Source organism: Strix uralensis, chromosome Z (assembly GCF_047716275.1).
Source record: "Strix uralensis isolate ZFMK-TIS-50842 chromosome Z, bStrUra1, whole genome shotgun sequence".
NCBI lineage: Eukaryota > Metazoa > Chordata > Aves > Strigiformes > Strigidae > Strix > Strix uralensis.
In genome coordinates, this window is record NC_134012.1 from 84991721 (window position 1) to 85013443 (window position 21723).

Sequence of the window (21723 nt, forward strand, 5' to 3'; positions counted from 1 at the left end):
ACATACTGCTTTCCATTTGTAGACTTCATTGAAAATACTCATCTCTAAATACTCCCAGCTTTCCCCCTCATTCAGAATATGATATACCACTGGGATTTCCTTATCTTGTTTAAACTGAAAATGGGCATGGACTAAGACTGTCAGTTTTGGTTTATTCCATTATAGTTAAAGTAGCAGCCTTTAATCAGTACCAGCAATATTAGTGCCACAACAGTGTTTACATCTCAAATATGCTTCTAATTTTCCCAGTCAAAGGCAAATTGTTGGTGATATCTTAATGTTTTTTTAGGTAGCTAATGCCAAAATGCAAGGTTATGATCTTGATCTGAATATTTCCCAGATGTGTGGTAAGGTGAAAGGTGGAACAGCTAACAGAACTTGACTTCCTATCTGTGTTAGTCTAAGTTAAGTGAATTCTAAGTCAGGCATAATTAGAGAATGAGACCCCCAGAAGCCTTCACCTTCACAACTGTTTGAGATGAAAGCTTAGCTCTTGGATGGATGTAACATAATCCACATGTTGGAAGAGAAATCGGAATCAGCTGTCACTGTCTTCTTGCATATGTTTTACTATGCCCCATTAGCCACTTTCTTGACAAATGTCAGTGATCTTCTCTGAGCTTAATGCTTCTAATTCATTTACAGTGGAATCAGGACCAGATTCTGAATTAGATGCTAGTTCTACCATGGTGACTTCGAGTGAGGTTTCAGTTTGTATATGGCAGATCCAGTTTTGGAAGAGATCATTGATAGACATGGATTCTAAGGATCTTCAGTCATGGAAGTCACTTGACTCTTTTCCAGCACAGCCACATCAGAGATAACACAGATACCAAAAAGAAGAAATAGAACAACTTAACAAAACTTTTAATTTGGCCCCTGGGGGTTGGACCAGACAACTTTCAAAGGCCTTTTCCAACCTAAATAATTGTCTGAATTTAAAAGGTATCTGGAAATCTTTTCTATGTCCCACAACACTGGTATTGTTAAACTGGGAATCAGAGATGGATATTCAAATCATTTAAGATAATTAAGAAAGTTTGTTCTTATTAAATATTGTAGCCTCACTGGATAAAACACCAAAACAGAACTCAGATAATGGAGTCCTATTTCAAGCTTTGCTGTTATTCTGCTAGGTCACTACTGCAAAGCTAAGAGTCACCTGAATCAGTGATGTTTACTGGCTTCTCAAACTGATCTTCCTGGCTCTGATTCCTAACGATCCTGGAATGAGGGTCACACTCTTTCCAGGTATTGTAATATGTATACTAATATGTACATAAAGGGGAAGTGGCATGTCTGTTAACAGTAAACAGGTAATAGCCTGTTTTTAATGAACATGATAAAAAATATTTTATGAGGACAGACTGGGAAGACATTATAGAGTGGTCCTATAATAAATCCATCAGTGATTTGCTTTAACCCACTTGTTACTAAGAGGTAAGCCAGGTTTCTGGAAGAAATAACATTTAAGTATTCATGCTAGTTGTCTTCTAATAACTTTTACATCTGCTGGAAATTTTATTCAGGTTTGTTAATTAATAGCTTGGAGTTTTCATGTAACCAAAGATATAGCTCTTATGAGATAATAGGCAAGCAATCAGAGAAGTAATAAATTATTAGTTCTATGATATGAAAAATGGTAGATTTAATCAATCACAGGCCACAGATCTGCAAGAACGTTTTTTGTTAATTTTCAGAGCTATGTATATTTTGTCAGAAGGAGCATAGAAATAAGGAACTGCTGAAGTATCAGCTGATGATTACAGTATATTTTGGGATAGTACTGGTCACTGACTTTACCTGTTAGACATTAACTAAGAAGAACAGATAAAGCTTCATAAATTAGAGCATACTGCTCATTAAGATCTTTCTATTTCTGAGCACTAGACTTAAGATATTTTTGAGCAAATAATGATGAAACAGTTGAGAACTATGCCAGACTAGTCACTTATCGATACATCTGACATCTGTTGAAATGGAGTTTAAGGAGGAAGGATAGATCTGACATAAACTTAGGTCAGCCTTTGGAAACTTCCGGTCTTCCTGACTGGGTAGTCTGCCTCTATTTGGGAATGTGGCCACAGATCTCCCTTTTATGTGTCCCACAGCACACTGGAAATCAGAGATTGATATTCGAAGAGTTAAGATCAATCAGAAGAGAATGCTGGGGTCAGTGGGCATTGGGTCTTGTCAGGTGACATTTGCAGCAGTGGCACTGACAGCTTTGAGATCCTTCAGTCAACGTACTAAAAACTCCTTGCACCAGAACTGTTTCACTTTGATACTAGAGAACTGAGAAGGTAATTTGCCAACTGGGATTTCATCATCTCTGTCTTATTAAAGATTTTACAGAAACTAGCTGTTGCTCAGTATGTACATGAAACATATGGGACATGGAAATTAAAAATCACCTGCAAATAGTGTCAGTAATATATTGATGTTACTCTATTGTCATAACAAAGGAAATCTTTGCAATATAATTTCTCTCCTGATACAAAAATTTCTTCCATCTTTCCTACCAGAGACTGGTTTATTAGCTTCTGCTTTCTCTGAGGGTTTTCATTTTTCCATAGGCAGCTGACAATGCAACTGGCAGGACTGAGTGGGATCAGGCAGTCCAATTGCTTTGTAGTTGCATGGAAGTGAATTATGATTGTACAGATGTATGACAATAGATTTAGCAGTGTCTTGTAACTGTTGATTACTGTGTTAGTTTATACACAGCAAGGAGCTCCCAGAGCGTGGTCTTGGCACACACAGATTTCAAAACAGCAAAATAAAGTAAATAAATAGACTGACAGTTTAAAGGAAGCCACTGTGATTCTTAGTCGTATGTTTCAGCTTACTCTTTTTCTATCAAGTTCTTTTGTTCGTGTCTACCACAGGGAGAGAGGAGGAGATTACAATGTGGGCTTGAGAGGAAAAAGAGGCACCAGGAAAATTATGAATAGAAAGAAAATAATTCACTAGAAGTGGGCAGAGGAACATGAACATTAAGAATCACATTTTCAGAAGTAGTTCTGTTATCTTCATGCTTTGCTTTGTAAAATACTTGCTGTCTATGAGCCTGATTTGGGAAAAGGGTCCCAAAAATTTGTAACCCTTGTAGGAACTACATTTGGGAATCCAGCTTTCAGATACTGAATCCCAAATTCTGTAGGATGTACCAGTATGCAAGCTCCTTATTTTTTTTAGTAGATGTCCCTTCAAATTTCAGTATAACAGGTCTAGTACTGTTGTCATAATTATGCTTTTCATTACAGAAATATGTAGATGTCTCATTTCTAAACACCACGAACTACAGTATTTGAATGGTTTCTGATAAAACAAAAAGGAATTATGGTTAGTGTTGCATTTGATCAGATATCAGTTAGGATCAATAAACAAAAACCTGCAAATGAAGAACATGAAGATGAAGGATGTAAAGCTCACAATTTAGAGGCAAGATCTACAAAGTCTATACATAATCTGTAAAGGTGATGCACTGTGAAACACTTTATGGTCTTGAAGTTATTGTGAGCAAAATCTGAATAATCACGCTCCTAGTGCTGCCTAGAGCTACCATATATCTGAACTGACACAGCAGAAGAGGTCATTTTAATGATTCTTTGCATTTATTCTGGAATTTGAATGCCTTGATCAGAAATATCGTACAGTAGTTCTGACCAGTTTCTGTGTAACCAAAAATCCTGAATATTTCAGGACATACCATGCATGCTGTAAGTCTGTACATTTCTGGAAGTGTTTGACTTCCTACACAAATACTGTACAGAATGCTACTCCATAGCATAGTAAGTCTAACATTTTCAGAAACATTTGATTGACTTGTGTGTGAAAACACAGCTGTATATGTTTGGAAGAAATCTCAAGAGATCATGTGGTGCATCCCCTTGTCCCACAGTGTACATTTGGATGATAGCTATCATCAACTCTGTTGGATGCTTTTATCACCTGCTCTTAAAGACTGCACACACTCCAGAGCATCTTTAATTAATACAGAGAGTTTTTACCACACTTATTAAAATCTTATTAGTCTTAATATCCCCTCTTACTCTTCTGTGCTGTTGAGCCCATTATTTCTGTTTCTTCCTGCATGGCATATTGTCTTCCTATTTCCAGATATTTTTTAAGTATTTGAAAGTTACTGACATGCTTTCTCTTCCCCGTTCTCCTCTGCTTAAGATAAACAGGATGAATTACTTAGTTTTCTATTGCAAATCATATTTTCTAGACCCATGGCCATGCAGGTTGCTCTCCATAGACGTATCTTGAAATGAGCATGGAGCCCAAATGAAGCTTTCTAAGTGCTGGATGATGTGGAAAGATTTTCTTTTGTGTTTCTCACACTATTTTCATGTTTAGACATGTTAGGAAGGTGTTTGCTTTTCATGCTGTTCACTCAAGCTCAAATTGTAAGCCACAAACCACCCAGACACTTTTCTGCAAAATGGGTATCTCATTCTTCTTCATCCTGTATTTTCATTTCCTCAATACTTCATTCCATATTGTCAGTGAATCACTGAGAGTGATTTTCTAATATGGGTTTCTAGCCTGTTTTTCATCCTACTTAAGATACGGTTTTATATGATACTAGTGTATTTAAGATAATGTAATGTGGTAGTGCCAAAAGCCTAACTACACAGCTCTTTTCATGATATGACCTCTTATGTTATCATAAAAGGAAATTAGACTTAACAGAATTTGCTCTTTTCAAATCTTTGTTAGCTGTTTCTCTGCTTTCTTCCATTTGTCTATATAAGGGGATGTATATGTAAGAATTAAAGGCAAACTCCACTGCTTCAGACTAAAGGTCAGTCTGTTTCCTGTCCCTGACAGTAGCAGTAGCAGCAGCCTGCAGAGAAGAACAAGCATATAGTGGTAACTACCTTTTATACTTTCCTGTTGTCCATCAGTATGGAATTCAGAAACTAATGATGGTATCTATTTACTTGTCCCAGGAGTATATTTTTTGAATTAATTTTTCTGTTTGCTTTTCAGTTTAAGTGTGAAAAAATACCTTCTTTTGTTTTAAACATCTGGCCAATAATTTCAGCATAGTTGCTCCTTCACTTTCTCAAAGTTGTCTACAATTTTATAGACTTCCCCCTCTTCAAGCAACTTCTGTTCCACCCCGCAAAGCCCTAGGTTTTAGTTACTCCTGAAACAACAGTTAATGCATATTTCTGATCATGCATGTTGCCCTTTCCTGTAGCTTTTCCAGTTCTGCTCCATCTTTTATGAGATGAGAGACTCAGGTAACATGCATGTTCAAATTGAAGCACAGATGGATTTGAACTTTGTTGCTATATTTTCCATTTCCTAAACATTCCTTACTCCTGTCCTGTACTTTTCTAATTTTTGTTGTGCTATCTATTATAAGACTAAGAAGTGATAGCTGGGTCATAAGCCATTCTGTAACACATTTTGTGTTTATAAGCCTAATATTACTTTCCCTGTGTGCACCACTTCTTGCAGCATTCACCTACATTGAATTTTAACTGGTATTTTATTGCCTTGTCAGCTTGGATCCTGAGATTCTTCTGCAGTTACTCCCAGTTCCTTCAGATTTACTACGCCGAATAATTTAGTGTAATCAGCAGGGTTTGCCATCGCGTAACTGTGGATCATTAATGAATATGTCGAGCACAGACAACACCAGGACTTTGCTGATTACTTCCCTGAAAGAACTGATTACTTTTGTTCCCAATTTTTAACCCATTACTTATTTGTTATCTATACATCAGCTACACAACATCTGTATAGAAAACTTCATGCTTACTGGAATACAATTGTGGAGTCTGTTCATGCACAAGCAGTAAGAAATTGTACATAGTTTTAAATTCATTTTCTGTGCCCAGGCTGTACAAGCAGCACACACTGACATTGCTCAGAGGTGTCTGTCTCCACATGCAAAATCCCAGACAGAAACATGGTAGCTCTATTCTTCATCTGCTCATCTCCATAGCTGTCTAAGGGTAGGTCTACACTGTCAAATAACTTAGCTCCTCAGGTGGCTTTTGAATCAAGCACTCCTGACCTTTTGCAATACACGTTAGTTCCCACTTAGCTTTTTTTGTCATGAACTATTTTCTCCTGGGATGAATCTCCACAAAGTTCTCAGGATAGTTCACTGCAGGGACCACTCCTAAGAGGGAATATGCACAAGACCAAGCCAGGCTTGTCTCCTTTGGTTTTATATACTTTCATGCCAGGCCCTGCAAGAGGATGTCTACATGACCTTGGCATCAGACTATACAGACAGTGAGCTGGTGGGCTGCCACAGAGTCTTCACAATATGTCAGACACTCAGAACAGAAAAACCACAGACATGCCTGAGGGCTATGGTTAAAATCTCTAGAGGTAATAGTCTGAGGAAAATTGAACCAAGCACTGTCAGAGATGCACCAGACCACCCTAGAGGTGTGAATATGATTGTCAGTCCATTTTCACCAAATAGCCTAGGGACCAGGTGCTTTTTGCAATGTTAGACAGCAGTGTAAGCAAAGGTATCTCTGAGCCTGATATAAAAGTACATAGAGAAGATGGGAGGTTGTTTGACTGCCCTCTACACATCCCCTAACAAGGTTTCTGCTGGGATCACAACAGAAATCACAGTCACTGTCAGTTGCATGGTTGATTGGTGTTGGTTGGTTGAGAGGGATTTTGTGCTGTTAGACTCCAGTAAGCAGAAACTCCAATTTAAATACAGAAGGTTGAGTAGAAAAGCTAGGAAGAATATATCAAACCTGCTGAATCGTGTTGTTCATTAACTGTCCCCAGCATAGTTTTGTGAGTATTTGTGGAAAAGATTTACATAGCTCAAGGAAAGGGAAAATTGAAAAGATTTCAGCAACCCAGTCTAGGGACTCAGAGTTTGTATAAAAGGACAAGACCTGAGGTGCAAGCACATGCAATTAGATCACATAATCCTGCATGCAAAACATTCTTGTTAGCTGCTATCTGAGGATCTCAGCAGGGAAGGTGGGAAACACTATAGAAGGAGACTGGAGGATAATGAAAGCAGAAGGGTGTGAAACGATTGTGCTCTGCAGATCAGCCTTTTAAGTTTCTGTGCAAGACTGACGATTTTGTCATCCTGCTTTTTGATGAGGTGTTGAATGAATGTTTAAGAAGACAGCACTTATCACTGCTCATCAAAGTTTTAAAAAAAATGTTTGTATTAGAAGACTGAAGATACCAGGTCCAGCCAGGTTAGGAGTCAGTCAAGTATTAAAGATGAAAACACTGTGAAAGACATATATCAGGTGCTTGCACTATAGTGGGCAATAGTTTACATCTGCATGCAAGAGTACCGACCTTGTTACTTGCTTTAGTGTTTCAGCATACCTTTGATGATGAAAGAAGTGTATAGAATATGTAAGACAAGGTACAAATCTGGCATTAAAAAATGAGAAGCTGATTACATAGCATTGTAACCAGAATAGTGCAGTTATTGAATGGTGTCTTTTTGATTGGTTGTAATTTAGGATGAATTAAGTACACAGTGGTATTTATGTCAGAGAAAACAAAAATTGAATGAACAAAGCAATGAACTGGTGATCAGAGGCTACTGAGTTCTTTTCAGCTGCTAAACTGTGGGCCTTAGCATCTTCTTATATAGTAACAACTTGCAATGAATTTCTGTTTATTTACTCCAAGATTGTCCAATAACAAGTGTTGTAACAATTGTGTCTTTCAATAAATATCTTGTCTGAAAAAACTTAGATAGTAGTTTGTTTTCAAAGTACCCATGAGGTTATGAGCTACTCACAATTGATGACTGGTCATCTTAAATCATGTACAATATTGACCCAAACTACACAAATATGAGTGTTAGGGTCAGACACCTGCCTTTTGTTTGATTACATCCAGGTCAGTTAAGAAAAGAATTTGTGGAGAAAGAAAAGCTACGAGGAACAAACCACAGTTAAAAATTTTATAACATACAGCTGCGTTAATCTATACTTCTCAGATGTTTATTCTGTTCCCACAGCATTATAAAGTTTCCTTTAAAAAAGTAATTATTGTGACCAAGCAATATTAGAAAGATTTGTGGCATTGTAGAAGAAAACTGCTGAAAGTGCTGATGAGTAACTGCCACCAAAGATAATTATGTGAAAAAGAGGGATCATTATAGCTGTCCAGGGGTAGTCTTGCATTATAAACATGAGAATCCCATATTTTAAAATACCATGGATTCCTTTTTCCTGTGTGAGGCAAAGACAGACATAAACCATTAGAAGCAACAACTAATTGATGTGGTGGAGTAGTGTGTTTGGCAACCTTCTGAATTGCAGAGAAAACACTAAAACATCCCTTTTTTTTCAGAGAAGCATAGCAGTAGCAGGTTACTGCTAGGAAATATACCTTGTCAAGGTCTCTTAAAGAGAACCCTGCGGAACTTTCTGGTTTTCCTGTTTTACTCCATTACTAGGTTATTATGCCCATACAGATTTAGGAGAGGATCCTACCTGCCACAGGCAATGCAATGCACATTGCCAAGTTTTATGCTACAGTTCTGCAGTGAGTTCCCTTCTGTCTCCTACCTTCCGCAGAAAGATAAGTATTTGAGACTAACAAATGAGAGACCATATTTTTCCAGTCCTGTTGTCTTGCACGGTGGGGAGTCAAATTGAAATCCATCATAAGAACAAATGAGACCCCAAATTAAATATAAGTGTTGAAAGAAACTGTTGTCTCATTTTGATGTGCAGCTGAGCAGCCTTGGCTAGAACAGCTACAGTGTGTGTCAGATAGTCTCAGTAGGAGGCAACAAACCTGTCATTTGGATAAAGATTGTTGACAGACAAGAAGCAGAGGCCATCTGCAGCACACTGACTTTCATAAGTCTCACAACTTACATACAACATCTCATACGGATACCCTTTTTCATCTCTTTGTACATACTCTGACCACTTTAGCACCCAGACTCTCTTCCATCTGCTTATACCTGTCAGTCCCTAAGTAGTGATTGGCTCCATTTAATTATAATTTGTGGGCCATTTGTAAATATATGAACTGCATCTGCTAGAAGCCTCTGACTAAGCAGTGAAGACCTGCCTTTCATGAGATTGCAGGTGATGGACAGCTACTTCTCCCAGCAGTCACCGTGCATTTTGACTGTTTCTTCTTCTTCTTCAGTGTCACGGCCTATGTATTATCCCTTCCTTGTGTGTTAGGATGGGCAATTAATGGAACAGCCTTAACTCCATCCAGTTTCTTCCAATTTGCAGTTATTCACATTGAAACTTATACAAATGGTAAAATGCAGGATATGAACACAATGATCATAAATGTAAAAGATAACTTGGGATTTCACCAAGGTTGAAATAGGCAGCTCCACACACCCCTGAGAAAAGTTACTGAGTTGTACTAGTTTCTTATAACCTTTCCATTCTCCTGTGTATTTCTGTGGAGACCTAGAAATTTAAGATTTGGCAGAAATCTTGAGTGCCTTCTCCTGTCTGCTAAATGGAAACATATATGGACTGCCAAATTTCGATTAGGATTTGGATTGGGATCCAAGTTTCCTTATAAACACATGAAGTAATCTTTCTGCTCAATTCAGTACCCATCAGGCCTTAGAACATCAGTCCAGTCTTGGGCACCTCACTTAAAAAAAATCAGCCAGTTGGAAAGAGACCAGAAAGAGAGCAATAGGAGGTCTAGAAAACATGTACTACCAGGAAAGACTGCAAAAACTTGGATTGTTTAGTCCTTGGGGTTTTAGGTTGATTTGTTTCCTATTGAGAGTTATTTCCAAGCCAGATCATTCATATGATATTGTTTATAGTACTGCTCCACAAACAGTTATATTTGAAGGGTTGGTGAACTTCAGCACAGAGACAAGAAAAAGTATCTGGGGGAAGGGAGGGCTGAAACTCCTTAAGCCATGTTTGTCAAGAGATCTAACAAATCAGATAACTACAACCCTGCATCTAACCATATATACTCAAGGGGGGCGTTTTGTTTTCCTTTTTTTTCTCTTGGCATATGAATTGCTACCATTCCTTGGTCAGTTATAACTCCTCCATCCCAGAAACAGATCAGATAGATAGTGATTTCTGACACTGCCAGTGTCTAATCTATAAGTTATCAAATCTTTCAGTGTTGGAGTCAAGCACACTGAGTTGTTCAGACCCTTATATTTTCCATCAACATTCAGGTAGCTGGCTATATGTCTTCCCATCTTGGCCCAAAGCATGGAGCTCAAGAAATCCAAGCTCTGATTAACAGTTAGGTACAGTTGGCTCTACCTGCAGCCATCCCATCTCCAGAGCATAAATTAAATCCATGTGAAGGAAGCAAACATATTTATCTTCCCTCCTGCAAGATAGTTTTAGCACTTTGGCTAAATCTGATAACATGCTTGCATGTTAGTGGTGGAAGTGATGTACAAGGTGCCCTTAAGGGCAGATCTGAACTCAACTGACAGCATAGATGTGTTCTCAAAGTCACTTCCTACATTTCCTTTGCTTAAGTTTAACCCATCTAACTTTAGACATTTAACAGAGGGAGTGGTGGTGTTTAGAACTGTTCTTCAGAGTTATGTCCCTTCACTGACAAAAGGGAAAAATGTAGGCTAACCGTGCTCCTGAATTAATAGTTTCAGTTGCATGTCAGGGTGTATACTAGCTAAATTGATTCCTGCCATTCTTGTAGCTAAACTTAAACTCCTCGTTTGCTAGCCAATAGCTCTCACTATTGCATTGCTAATAGGGTTCTCTCTTCCTATGTACCCTACTGCTGCCACCCTTCCATTTACTTGGTCTACAGAGGTCCTTACTCTGCTCTGAAATTAAAGCCATAAAAGCAGTAGATAAGGAAAGAGGTGGTTTAGTTTCCTTTAATCCCCTTGTGGGTTTGAGAAAGAGCTCTAATAATTAGTCTTATACATTGTCTTTATGGAGATTTCACATCTTACGTTGATATTGTACTAATCAGGAAGGCTCAGAGGTCCTGTCCTCACAACCTTCCAGAAGTTTGGATACATTTCTCAGTCTTATCCAAATTCATCAGATGTAGGACTTTGACTGGAAAGCTCATGGGACATTCACAATTTGGTTTTAATTGATCTAAATATGATACATTTAGAGCTTGTTTTGTGGCCTTTCTGTACTTCCACTCCTGATTTAGAGCAGGAAGGGTGAAGGTGTCAGAAAATATTAAATAATAATAAAAACCACCAAACTGATTTAAACTTCAAATAAAGTTTTAGCTTTAAGTCAAAGCTCAGGTTATGGTTCAGGTTGGTTATGAGTTGAGATTTCTGTCCATAACTGTGGCATTGTGGGTTGTGAGATTTGTATCTTAAGCTGCCTTTCAAAGACAACCGCAAACTCTAAGATTACAGTTTAGTGGAACTACTTTGCTTCATTGAAAAAGCTTCCAAAGGCATGTCTTGCTTAGCCCATTTTCAGTTTCCTAGATTTGTTTTATTTTCTGTTGTCAATAATTCTTATGCAAAACAAATAAAAGATAGGAATAACAGTGTAACTTCTCATTTGGGGACGTTTTCAACTTGCTTTGCACAGGTGTAAATGGTGAAACAGTTGAATCAGAGTCAGTGGCCTCATATTCCTTAGCATTTCACTCTTTCATGACCACACCCAACCAGTCTTCTCATTTCTTCAAACCACCACTTTGCTAAGAGTAGCTTTTTGAACTATCAAATCTTTGATGTTATGCCTTATCACCAACTTTGTTTGACCTAAGCCAATGCCAGTCAAAGGTATCTCTTCAGAGAAGCTCCCTGGAGGGTGCACAAAGCAAAGTTCAGAAAAGTCAGTTTAGAGGATTGTTACCAAGTTCCATCCTCTCCAGTTACCCACCAAGAGCAGCAGCTGCCTTCACAGGCCCAGCAGCTTCTTGTAACCATTTGGGAAACAGAAGTTTCAGAAGCTCTCGGTCATCATCACATTCCATCCAGCTGAACTCACTCTTCATCTGCGTATTTCTGCAGACAGAAGAAAAGACAAGGGAGGGAGGAACTGCCTGTGGATTGACACGTATATGGAATAATCTCTGAGAGGAGAAGGAAGATACAAGGTGGTCCTGTTCCTCTACATTAAGAGGACTGCAACTATGGTTGCAGACATTTAAAGTGCATTTTAAGAACTTACTACACAAATGACGCAGACACAGAAAAATGGTCACTGCCTTACACTGCATAGAAGTTGAATTTGGTCCCAGAGTCAAATGGTTCTTGTTGTAGGGTATGTCTGGATCCATTGAAGTACTGCTTTGGTAATACATCTGGTGCTCTGTCAAGTTGTCTTTCCTAACAAATTGTTTGACATAATTTCACTCAAGTTCTAGGATATTTTGTAAATTTTTTTGCCTCATATTACCAACATTTTTATAAAAACCTAGGACATTTGGCATTAGCATACAGAATTATGTAAGTGTAATTTTTCACTTGTATTTTTTACAGCCCCTCTGTTAGAACAAGACAGCCAGTCAGCTTTCTGTTGCCTTGTCATTTATATAATGATCACTTTTATAAACTATAAAAATACAATTTATTTAAGTTAAATATATTTGGTTTCTATTGGGAATATGTTTCTAGCCTTTGGGACCTGTAAAGAGAGCACATGCATAGCTACAGGGCACATCTCAAGTTGATATTTGAAATGTTTCTAATTATAATGAGTTGGAAATGGTTTGGGTATTGAAAGCTATGTTTTTACAGTGGATGTGGTCAAAGGGGATTAGTTGTAATTGTTGAAGTTTATAGAGTTATGGCTGTAAAATAATAGTGTGCTATCTGTTTTAAAACCATAATGAAGGCCACAGCATTTTATTTTCTTTTAATTATTTTATTTTCCTTTCCAAGTTCCTAGAAAGCATGGAACCAGACATGAGTAACCAGTAACAAGAATTTTCCCCCCAGGAATATTAATTTTTTTTTGTAGTGCTTATTATCAAGCCTAACTAGAAGTAACATTATTTCATGGAAATTAATTACTTTAAGAATTTTCTTGAGAAAAAAGTTTAAGGCATGGAAATGCCTGAGCCAAAGCAATGGTAGAAAATCAGATACAAGAAACATACAAGGAAGTACATTGAAATGCCTTTTTGTTTCAGTCTTCACAGAAGAGAAACAGGACCTCCAAAGAGAAGCTAACATTGGTTAGAACAGAAGAAGAACAAAGTCAAAACCAGTTGCATGATTTATCTGGTTTTTACTTGATAAAATTTAGTCACTCTACTGAGTAGATTGGCCAAGTGCTGGAGATTCATTCTGAAAACTTGAGGAGAAAAATGACTCCCCATATAACTGAGGAAGTAGTAAATATCTGACTTTAAAAAGGGAAAAAACAAAGACCTAGAGACAAGTCAGCATATCCTGAGAAAAAATATGGGAAAAGTAATTTTTAAATATATGTTTATAAGCACCTAAGAAATTATTAACCAAAAAGAGTTGATCAAAGAATTAATCAAAGAGAATTCCAAACCAACCTAAGTTTCAACTGTGATGAAATAAAAATGTATAGGAGAGAAGCAGAAGATAGATAAATTTGGGAAAGATTTTTGAAACTAATATCTCTAACAATATTCTCTTAACCAAGGTCAGCAAGCAAAATGTTAGTGAAAGTCTTACAGTGTGGAAAGCCATACTCAGGAATTAGCAGCTTCTCACTGCCATCTAAACAGATGCATCAAGTTCAACAAGAGTCTCTTCAAGATATCTCCTAATCAAAAATTCAGTAATAACTTGAACAAAGGAATTGAAAATATGGTTATAAAAGTTGCAGGCAGTATCAGACTTCGAATTGTTGCAAGTATTTTTGAGGACTGAATAAGAACTCAAAACAACACTGAGAGATTAGAGAAATTACAAAATAAACAAGAGCACATTAACTGGGGCGTGTGTGAAGTATGACATTTAATTAGGAACAACCAAATATGCAGATATAGAATGAGGAATGGTTGCTTACATTTCTTCCATGTATCTGAGGGTGGTGGATTACAGATCAAACATGTATTAGTATTATCATATTACTGTAAAAAAAAAAAAAAGGAAGTATGCATAAATGTACAAGTATGCATATATCCTTTGCAGAAAATATGAAATGTTCCTTCCTGTATCAACACTGGCAAGATTTCAGTAAACATACTATGGCCATGCTGTGGGGACAAGCAACAGGAGTGTTCAAAGGTCTAGAAAACCTGAAAGCTTTAAGGAAAGCATTGAAAAACTGGTCTTGGTTAGAGAGCAAAAGTTGGTAGATACATAGGTAGGTGTGATAATAATTCCTGAATAAGTAAAAGGTTTCTGCAAAGATAAAATATCTCTTTCATGTTAGTTTACAGTTTAAACAAGAATTAGTTGGCTTGAATTACAAGGCCATTTAAGTTGGAAGCTAAAAAAATTTTCTAAGGTAGCTAGTAGAATAGGTTACCCAGGAGGTCATAGAATCTCATTTTTTGAAGGTGTCTGAGAACAATCATCTGCCAAGAATAGCTTGGCCAGTGGAGTACCCACAGTGGTCTGGCATCCTTTCGACCATATTGTCAATGACTACACATAGGCTCTTACCTCCAAACCTGCATAATTACAGAATATGAAATTTTACAGAGTTAATCTTGAGAGCCCGTGGAAATTATTCCTTTATTGCAGTAGTATAGAAGTCCAGTCATGGCCTGTGACTCTGCTACATAAACCCTGAAGTAAATACAAAATTTTTTGTGCCCTTGAAGAACTCATCTTCAATAGATGGTGAAACTACAGTTTTAAGCTTCATACTGTGTCTCAATTTCTTTTGTCTATACATCCCTGCTGAATTTAATAATGACTCAAGAATAATCAAACACATATTTTCACCCTTGCATCAAAGGTGTTTGATTTAAATCCAGTCTGCTTCAAAGTTCTGCAAAGTCCTTATGACTTCTGCTTGTAGATCCATGTCAAGTGAGTTGGTGCTGTCATGCTGACCTTTGAAATGCATGTCTACATCACTGACATCTATGAAAAGATTCCTATTGCTTTCAGTAGATTTCTATCAAACTCATGAGAGAATCTCCATTCGAGAAAATCTGTAAACAATATTGAATAATTTGCAATCTAGACAAGAGCTAGTTCTGTGCTTGTAACTAGCATGTAACTCCAGTGAAGTCTCTGGGGTGTACAGAGAGTAACAGGGTAGCTAAGTACCAAATTATGTCCCTGTTACCCAAGCAGTAATAGATCAAGAGTAATAAATTCATTTGAATGAGAAACAGCCATTAAAATTTCTCCTTCTCTCTGCAAAATACTGCAGAGGTCAGAATATGCAAAATTGTCCCTGAAAATTATATCTTTTTCAACTTCCAAATACTCAAAACACACTCAGTGAGAATAAATCCAGGATCATTAGTGATGAGATCAAACTAATAATAGTTCCAAAGAATCATCTACATTTGGCTCCAGTCAAATAACGTAACCAGGAATAATCAAGCCAGTTACTGTGGATATAATAGAAATGTTACTACCTATATTCAGCTGCTCCACTGGGGATATAATGGAGTGTGAGATTGTGAACAAAATTTACCAGAAAAAATTACTAAATTTTCCTGAATTATATGAATACTTCTGTTGCTTTAACTTAGGTATTGTATTGAAGAGCAATGTATATCCATCATTCAAGTACAAGACACTTAAAATGGGATAATTCAGTGCAACTTTCTTATTTGAGCACTGTTCTCCTTCAGCTGCAAGTGTAATAGTCAATTGAAATAGTCTAATATGGTGTTATTATTATAAGGATAATATAACAAAATATAACTCAGTTTAATCAATTTCAAAATAAAAATTAATAATGTTACATGTTATGCCAGTATATTTTTTTTTTTTCCCCTGCTGTTGTTAGGAATAGATCCAGCCTAGTTTTATTGGTGCCACAGTTTGGGTTGCAGCAATTAATTTCTGTAGAAAGATTTAACTAAATTTTTCTCATCAGTTTTTGGCAGGGAAAATACAAAAAAACATGTCACTCCTGTAAAAAGAAGTGGGCATTGTAGCAGTGGTCACACCACATTCTTACCCTCTAATAGCTTGTCATCCACATAACTCAAGGCACTCCACTTAAGTCTGTTTGATTTTGAGCACAGATAATTTAGGACATATGCCATGGGAGAGAAATATTAAAGATCAGTGCTTTGTATTAATGCTCTTGCAGAAAATCAAGAAAGCAACTTTGGCTTTGCTGTGAAAATGAGCAATATTTTAAGAGCAATAGAAGCATAATGGGCCTTGGCTGGTATGGACTCACTGCTTGTATCAATGGCATGACACTGATATATATGACCTGACTATCAAGACCTAATTAAGGAGCCCTCGCAACTTCTCTTGAGATCAGAGAGTATAATTCTCTTCATTTTACATATGGAAAATTATATATGGCTCCTTTGCAGCAGTAGACAATTTAGTCTTAAAGTAGGTTGTGGGCCTTAACTGACTCTTCCCTCGTATTTTCTGTGTCTTTCTAGATTACACACTTCCCCTAAATTATAGCTCCTCTTATTTCCCCGTAGGCACCTTGTGCTAATTCTCAAGCTAGCATTACGTTTAAGTAACTAATGGAAGTTGTGTTTAGAGTTCTAATTTAAATAACTGGCCATATCTTTTCTGCTTTGCAGTAGTTAGGCAACTCCAGACATCAGAAGGGCCTTTGCTGCTACTGAGTGGATACTACTGATGATGGAGTGAGCTTATTTTGGGAACTGTTATTTTTACCCCCCTCACAGGTAGCAGACTTGCAGTGCCATATGCAGCTGTTCATTCATTCTGTTCAAGTCTGGTTTTCAAGCCTGGGAGAGGATTAGTGCAGAATTGTTCTCACACAGCTCAGTGGATATGCAGGTCTTTCACAGCATAGGTGAAGTTTTCTTAGCTTATATGTGCAATTCTGTCCTTAGCACTGCTGATTTTTCATGCTTCCATTAAGAATCTTACCATAAAAATCTTAGAGCAGAAGGCTTTATTGTGGTTTTTTTTAAGATAATACACGATCGTTTGTGGCTATCAACACTTATATTTGTGTTTTGATGTCAATATTTAAACAAAATATTCCTCCACTTTCATCATTCTATAGATTTGGACAAGAAACTTTTTTTTTAATATTACTTCTGGTTTAATATGGTCCAGTTTCTGAAGAGCTTTACTAGATCCTAGACCTACTGTTTTTTATCTTGCAGTTATCACAGCCTTTCTCATATGCAAGGACTATAGACCTTGTAGCTGTGGCCAACCTAATGCTTCTTGCTAAGTAAACACAAAGCCTCTGGTAGTTGCAGTGAAATTTATAGATGTTCATATCAAAATTTATATAAGTATAGAATTTTATATATATTTAAAAATGCATCCAGGAAAGGACACCTCTCCTTTCTTGACGATAAAAGGAAGTCTTTCACGTTAGACTGCCTAGTTTGATGTTCTCTCTCTTCTTCACATGCATCAACTATGTCATCAGTTTAATTCCCAATAAAAATTAGTTATTACTTTTTCATGCTTGATTCACAGCCACTGCCCAGATAACATCAAAGCTTCTACTTCTAGTAACAGACAAGTAACACCTTCACTCCTGAGTTGCACAGACTGGTTCAAAGGCCATACAGAATGGCTTTTGGATTGTACATAAAGCAGCCGTTTTCAAAAAAATTTACAGTGAAAGAACTTCTTCCTCTGCACACTGAAGTCCACATGATTTGACAGTCTGAAAAGACTGCATTCAGTTTCAGGGACAGAAAATCAGCATTTCCAGAAAAAGCACTGAATACCAAGTTACACTGTTGGCTTCAGCTGATGTGGTTACCACAAGGAATCCTTAAGTAAATGAAAAAACATATAAATTTTCCAGTACTACCCCGCTCAGACAAAAAACATAGAACATATTTAGAAGGAAATTATTGCAGATTCTTTTTTTTTAAGCAGGTAGCAACTCATCAATGTTTTTTGAGCTGATCTATTCGTCACATTATTTGTTGTCTTGGTGTAGGATGTTCTTCACAATTTCTCAACACTTTTGCCCCTCCTGTAATTTCCCCATTGGTAGATCCTTAGTGACCACTAAGTTAGATGGGCTATTGTTCTGACTTCTACTACTCCTGGTATTATCAGGAGAAATGTTGGAGACTGACATACTACCTGGATAAACCATTTAGAAGTTATTTGGTTGGAGCCATATTTATCCTGTATTAAGACTCAATGCCAAAACAACATAGCCATCCAGTTACTCTAGTAGTAACTAGAATAGCTGAGAAGGGATCTCTAACCTCACTACGTAAGTTGTAATAATTTCTGCTGCTCCCAAATCAGTATGCTCTTGGGCAGAAAACATAGACATGAAAAGCTCTGTCTCCCATTACTGGCCCCTTGAGCCATCCAGTATCCCAGAAAGAGTTTGTTTTAAAGAAAAAAGAATCATATTTATTACAAACAGAGCAAAATGTCTCTGATATCTGAAAGACAAAGATAATGTGGCCGTTAGGGTTAGTCTTACTATATCCCAAACTGTCAACACACTTGCCAAAAAGTGAATGTATCAGCTCAGTGCAGCCAAGAGATTTAGTTTATCTGTATGTCCTACAAAGAATAGTTTACCACTGGTTTTGAAGATTGGGGTAAATCTATCATTCTATTGACATATGCTATAGATTTAATTTAATGCTGTGGTTCAGATGTCCCTTCTGATAAATTTTGGTTAAATGCATGCTGAGAAGAATGAAGCTATTTCAGTATTTATGGGGTTTAAAATGCAGGATTAGCAAAGGAAACATGTTAACTGAAACAATGTTTGTGTATATTCTTGCAATGGTTTAGAGAAGAATTTTGCTGAAGTTTGTTGGTCAGTTTGTTCTGAATATTAGTTTAATATTTTTCAGGTTTATTGACTTTTCTATAGTGAGAAACTCTTCTAATGACATGATTAAATAGCTCAATTTTTATTTTTTAGGCATACTGGAGATAACATCTGTAGAAATTGGAGTTGTGGCAGTTAAGTCCATTAAGAGCAACTATTATTTAGCCATGAACAAGAAGGGAAAAGTCTACGGCTCTGTAAGTATTTTTACCTTCCAAATGGATTGCAGTAGTCTGCACAGTTCCTTTTCTTACCTACTGAAAACCGCATTTCTCTGTGTATTATTACTAACTAAAGCTGAAATGTGCTGTTCATCAAAATTTCATACTCTGGCAAAGCAGCAGCCCCACCCTCCACAGGCTCCCTGTCATTTGTTAAGCTCATATTGTACCAGAGCAGTTGTTAGGATTTATCATGCTTACTGTTTCAGTCAGGTTTCTTATTAAGTAGTGGCCAATGGAGAGGGTCCTACGAAATGGAATCTTTAAGGTTGTTTTTCCCTGGTTTTCTGCAGTAGAGTTGCATTTAACAGTAATTGGAAGGGGGGGTATAAAGTGTACCTGAAATCTTGGAAACTTCAGCTAGTGGAGCAGACACACAAAATTCTCAAACTACAACTTCGAAGATTTCTAGACTAGCCATCTTTAACTTAGACTGTATTAATTAATGCACAAGTTTCTGGGCAGTACAGAGAGACGCAGACATATATATCAGCGGATAAATAAGCTTTGACTGAGCAGAATTTGGGTATTGGTTGAAAATTGTCCATATACGGTCTATTTGTATTTGTGTTTTAGGTTACTGATACCTGGGGGGGGTGGGGGGGAATAAAAACCAACCAACCAAAAAACCCAAACAAAAAACAACTAACCCAACAAAACCCTGTAGCTATCCAAATATTTTTACAGGAAGAGATATGATCTATAAATCTGACTACTAAACTCAAGTGTACCCTCACACATCCACATGGTTACACAAACACCAGATTATTCTGGTATTACATCTGGCTTGATTTGTAATTTTGCAACTTTTTGCCAGTTCCAGTGAGTTTGAGCCCACATAAATATGAACTTATTTAAGTCATCTGCAAAGGTTATGAACCAATCTTCAGACTGCTCCGTACTGAGAACATCTGTAGGTTTTAAAGAGAGCAGATCACAGATAGGTACTCAGACTGGGTTTATGCTCGGGCAATGTAGCTAAGCCTCCTACCTCTGCTGAAAATAACAAATGTCAGTCTCAACTGAGACTCAAGGAGCTTGAAGGCATTTGGTCTTCTTTTTTTAAGGGGGCATTTCTACAGGGTGGGTTTAGTTCATACAAACCATATAAATTGCCTGCCTCATCTGCACTGTGGCTAGTCACTTCTGGTTCAAAAGATTACTTCTGACTTTCTAAACTTCTGGACAGAGAATCACATTAAGGAAAGACCAGAACAGAGAAATGTTCCTGAAACTGCTGTAAATATGGATTTTAATTTCTAGAATTACACTGGTCAGAAATACAGGATGATCATTGCTCAGTCCTGCACCAACCCTGTATACACACAAAAGAAGTCAAAGCAGTTTTCATGTACCGTAGATGGAAAGTGCTGCCATAAGATTCAGTAATTGATAGTGTACTAGAAATAGTGGTGACAGGAGGATTCAAATGTGGAAAGCCTTTTTTTTAATTCCAGCTGAGATAATTTCTCAATATTCACATCATAAAATCACAACATAATGACTTATCAAAACCTGTTCCATAATACTTCAGAGATTTCAAGAATGCTTCTGTTATTATTTTCCCATCCTCCCAAGAGTTGCAGTTAGACTCATATTACTACAGTGTGGCAGCTTGCAGATGGATATGAAAAACGGAACCAATAAAAATTTTAAAAACACTCTTAAACATGTGCACAATAGACATTGGTACAGGGTTATGCTGAAATTTGTTTGAAGTGAGCAAATCAGTCCTGGGCTAACACTCAGACCCCTGCCAATAAGACTTCTTAACCACATCACAATGTCATCTGTTCTCTCTTTATTATCTAAGAATAGAGGTAGAAGTTTGGATTTGAGTACAATTCTGCATCTGGGAAAACAAGTAAAGTAAGATTGTTTCTATGTTTATCAAATATTTTTCCATTTGACTGACTTTGGTTAGAATGAGGGAGAAAAATAAGATTCACTATTTGGTTTCTTTAACAAAATAAATTGCTGGCAGATAGAAGTTAGGTTTAGAACTGAGATTGATGGCCACCTGCCTTCTTAATACCTTGACACCGGGGGGGGGGGGGGGTATTACAGTAAATAAATATTAGATGTTCTATATGTAGCTTTGTGAATACAGGCAATACCAAGGGTCATTTTGTAGTCTTCTCTTGATAGTGTCTTCTGTGCCAGGCATTTTTCAACTACTAATCCCAAAAGTCAAAGAGCATTTTGGTAGCCAAATTGAATTTGAATATGTGGAATTCTGTTAGGAAAACATAAGCACGTGGTCTGCCATCTTAGCAGCAACTAAGTAAAACATTAATTATACACCCAAAATTTCTTACTGCATCAAAGTACTGAATATTAACTAGTTTAAAATTCTAATTTAAATTAATAGGAATGGAAAATGTATTTTTTTTCATATTCTTATGTCCTTTTTTATTAACGTGGATACTTTCTGTATCTTTATTACCTGAGGATCTAAGGATTTTGATCATAATAAAAGATAAAACATCCCTGCAATTTGTATCTGTACCATGAAAATAATTTTATTATTCAGACTTAGTTCTCGTCCTGTTTGTAGACATGTTGAAAATACCACATGTAGTTAGTTCATCGTAGTCTGATATTCTGACGTGCTTCTGCCTGAGCTGTGAAATACCATTTTCTGAAATGCAGAAACA

The 21723-nt window shown here is 37.0% G+C and overlaps 1 protein-coding gene across 1 annotated transcript in view; it reads left to right on the forward strand.

The window, feature by feature from the left end:
• FGF10 (fibroblast growth factor 10) overlaps positions 1-21723 on the forward strand; it is a 65675-nt gene that overhangs the window by 39953 nt on the left and 3999 nt on the right. The window contains exon 2 of the mRNA XM_074855438.1: positions 18939-19042. Within this exon, the coding sequence (XP_074711539.1) occupies positions 18939-19042 (104 nt within the window). The remainder of the gene's footprint in view (positions 1-18938; positions 19043-21723) is intronic.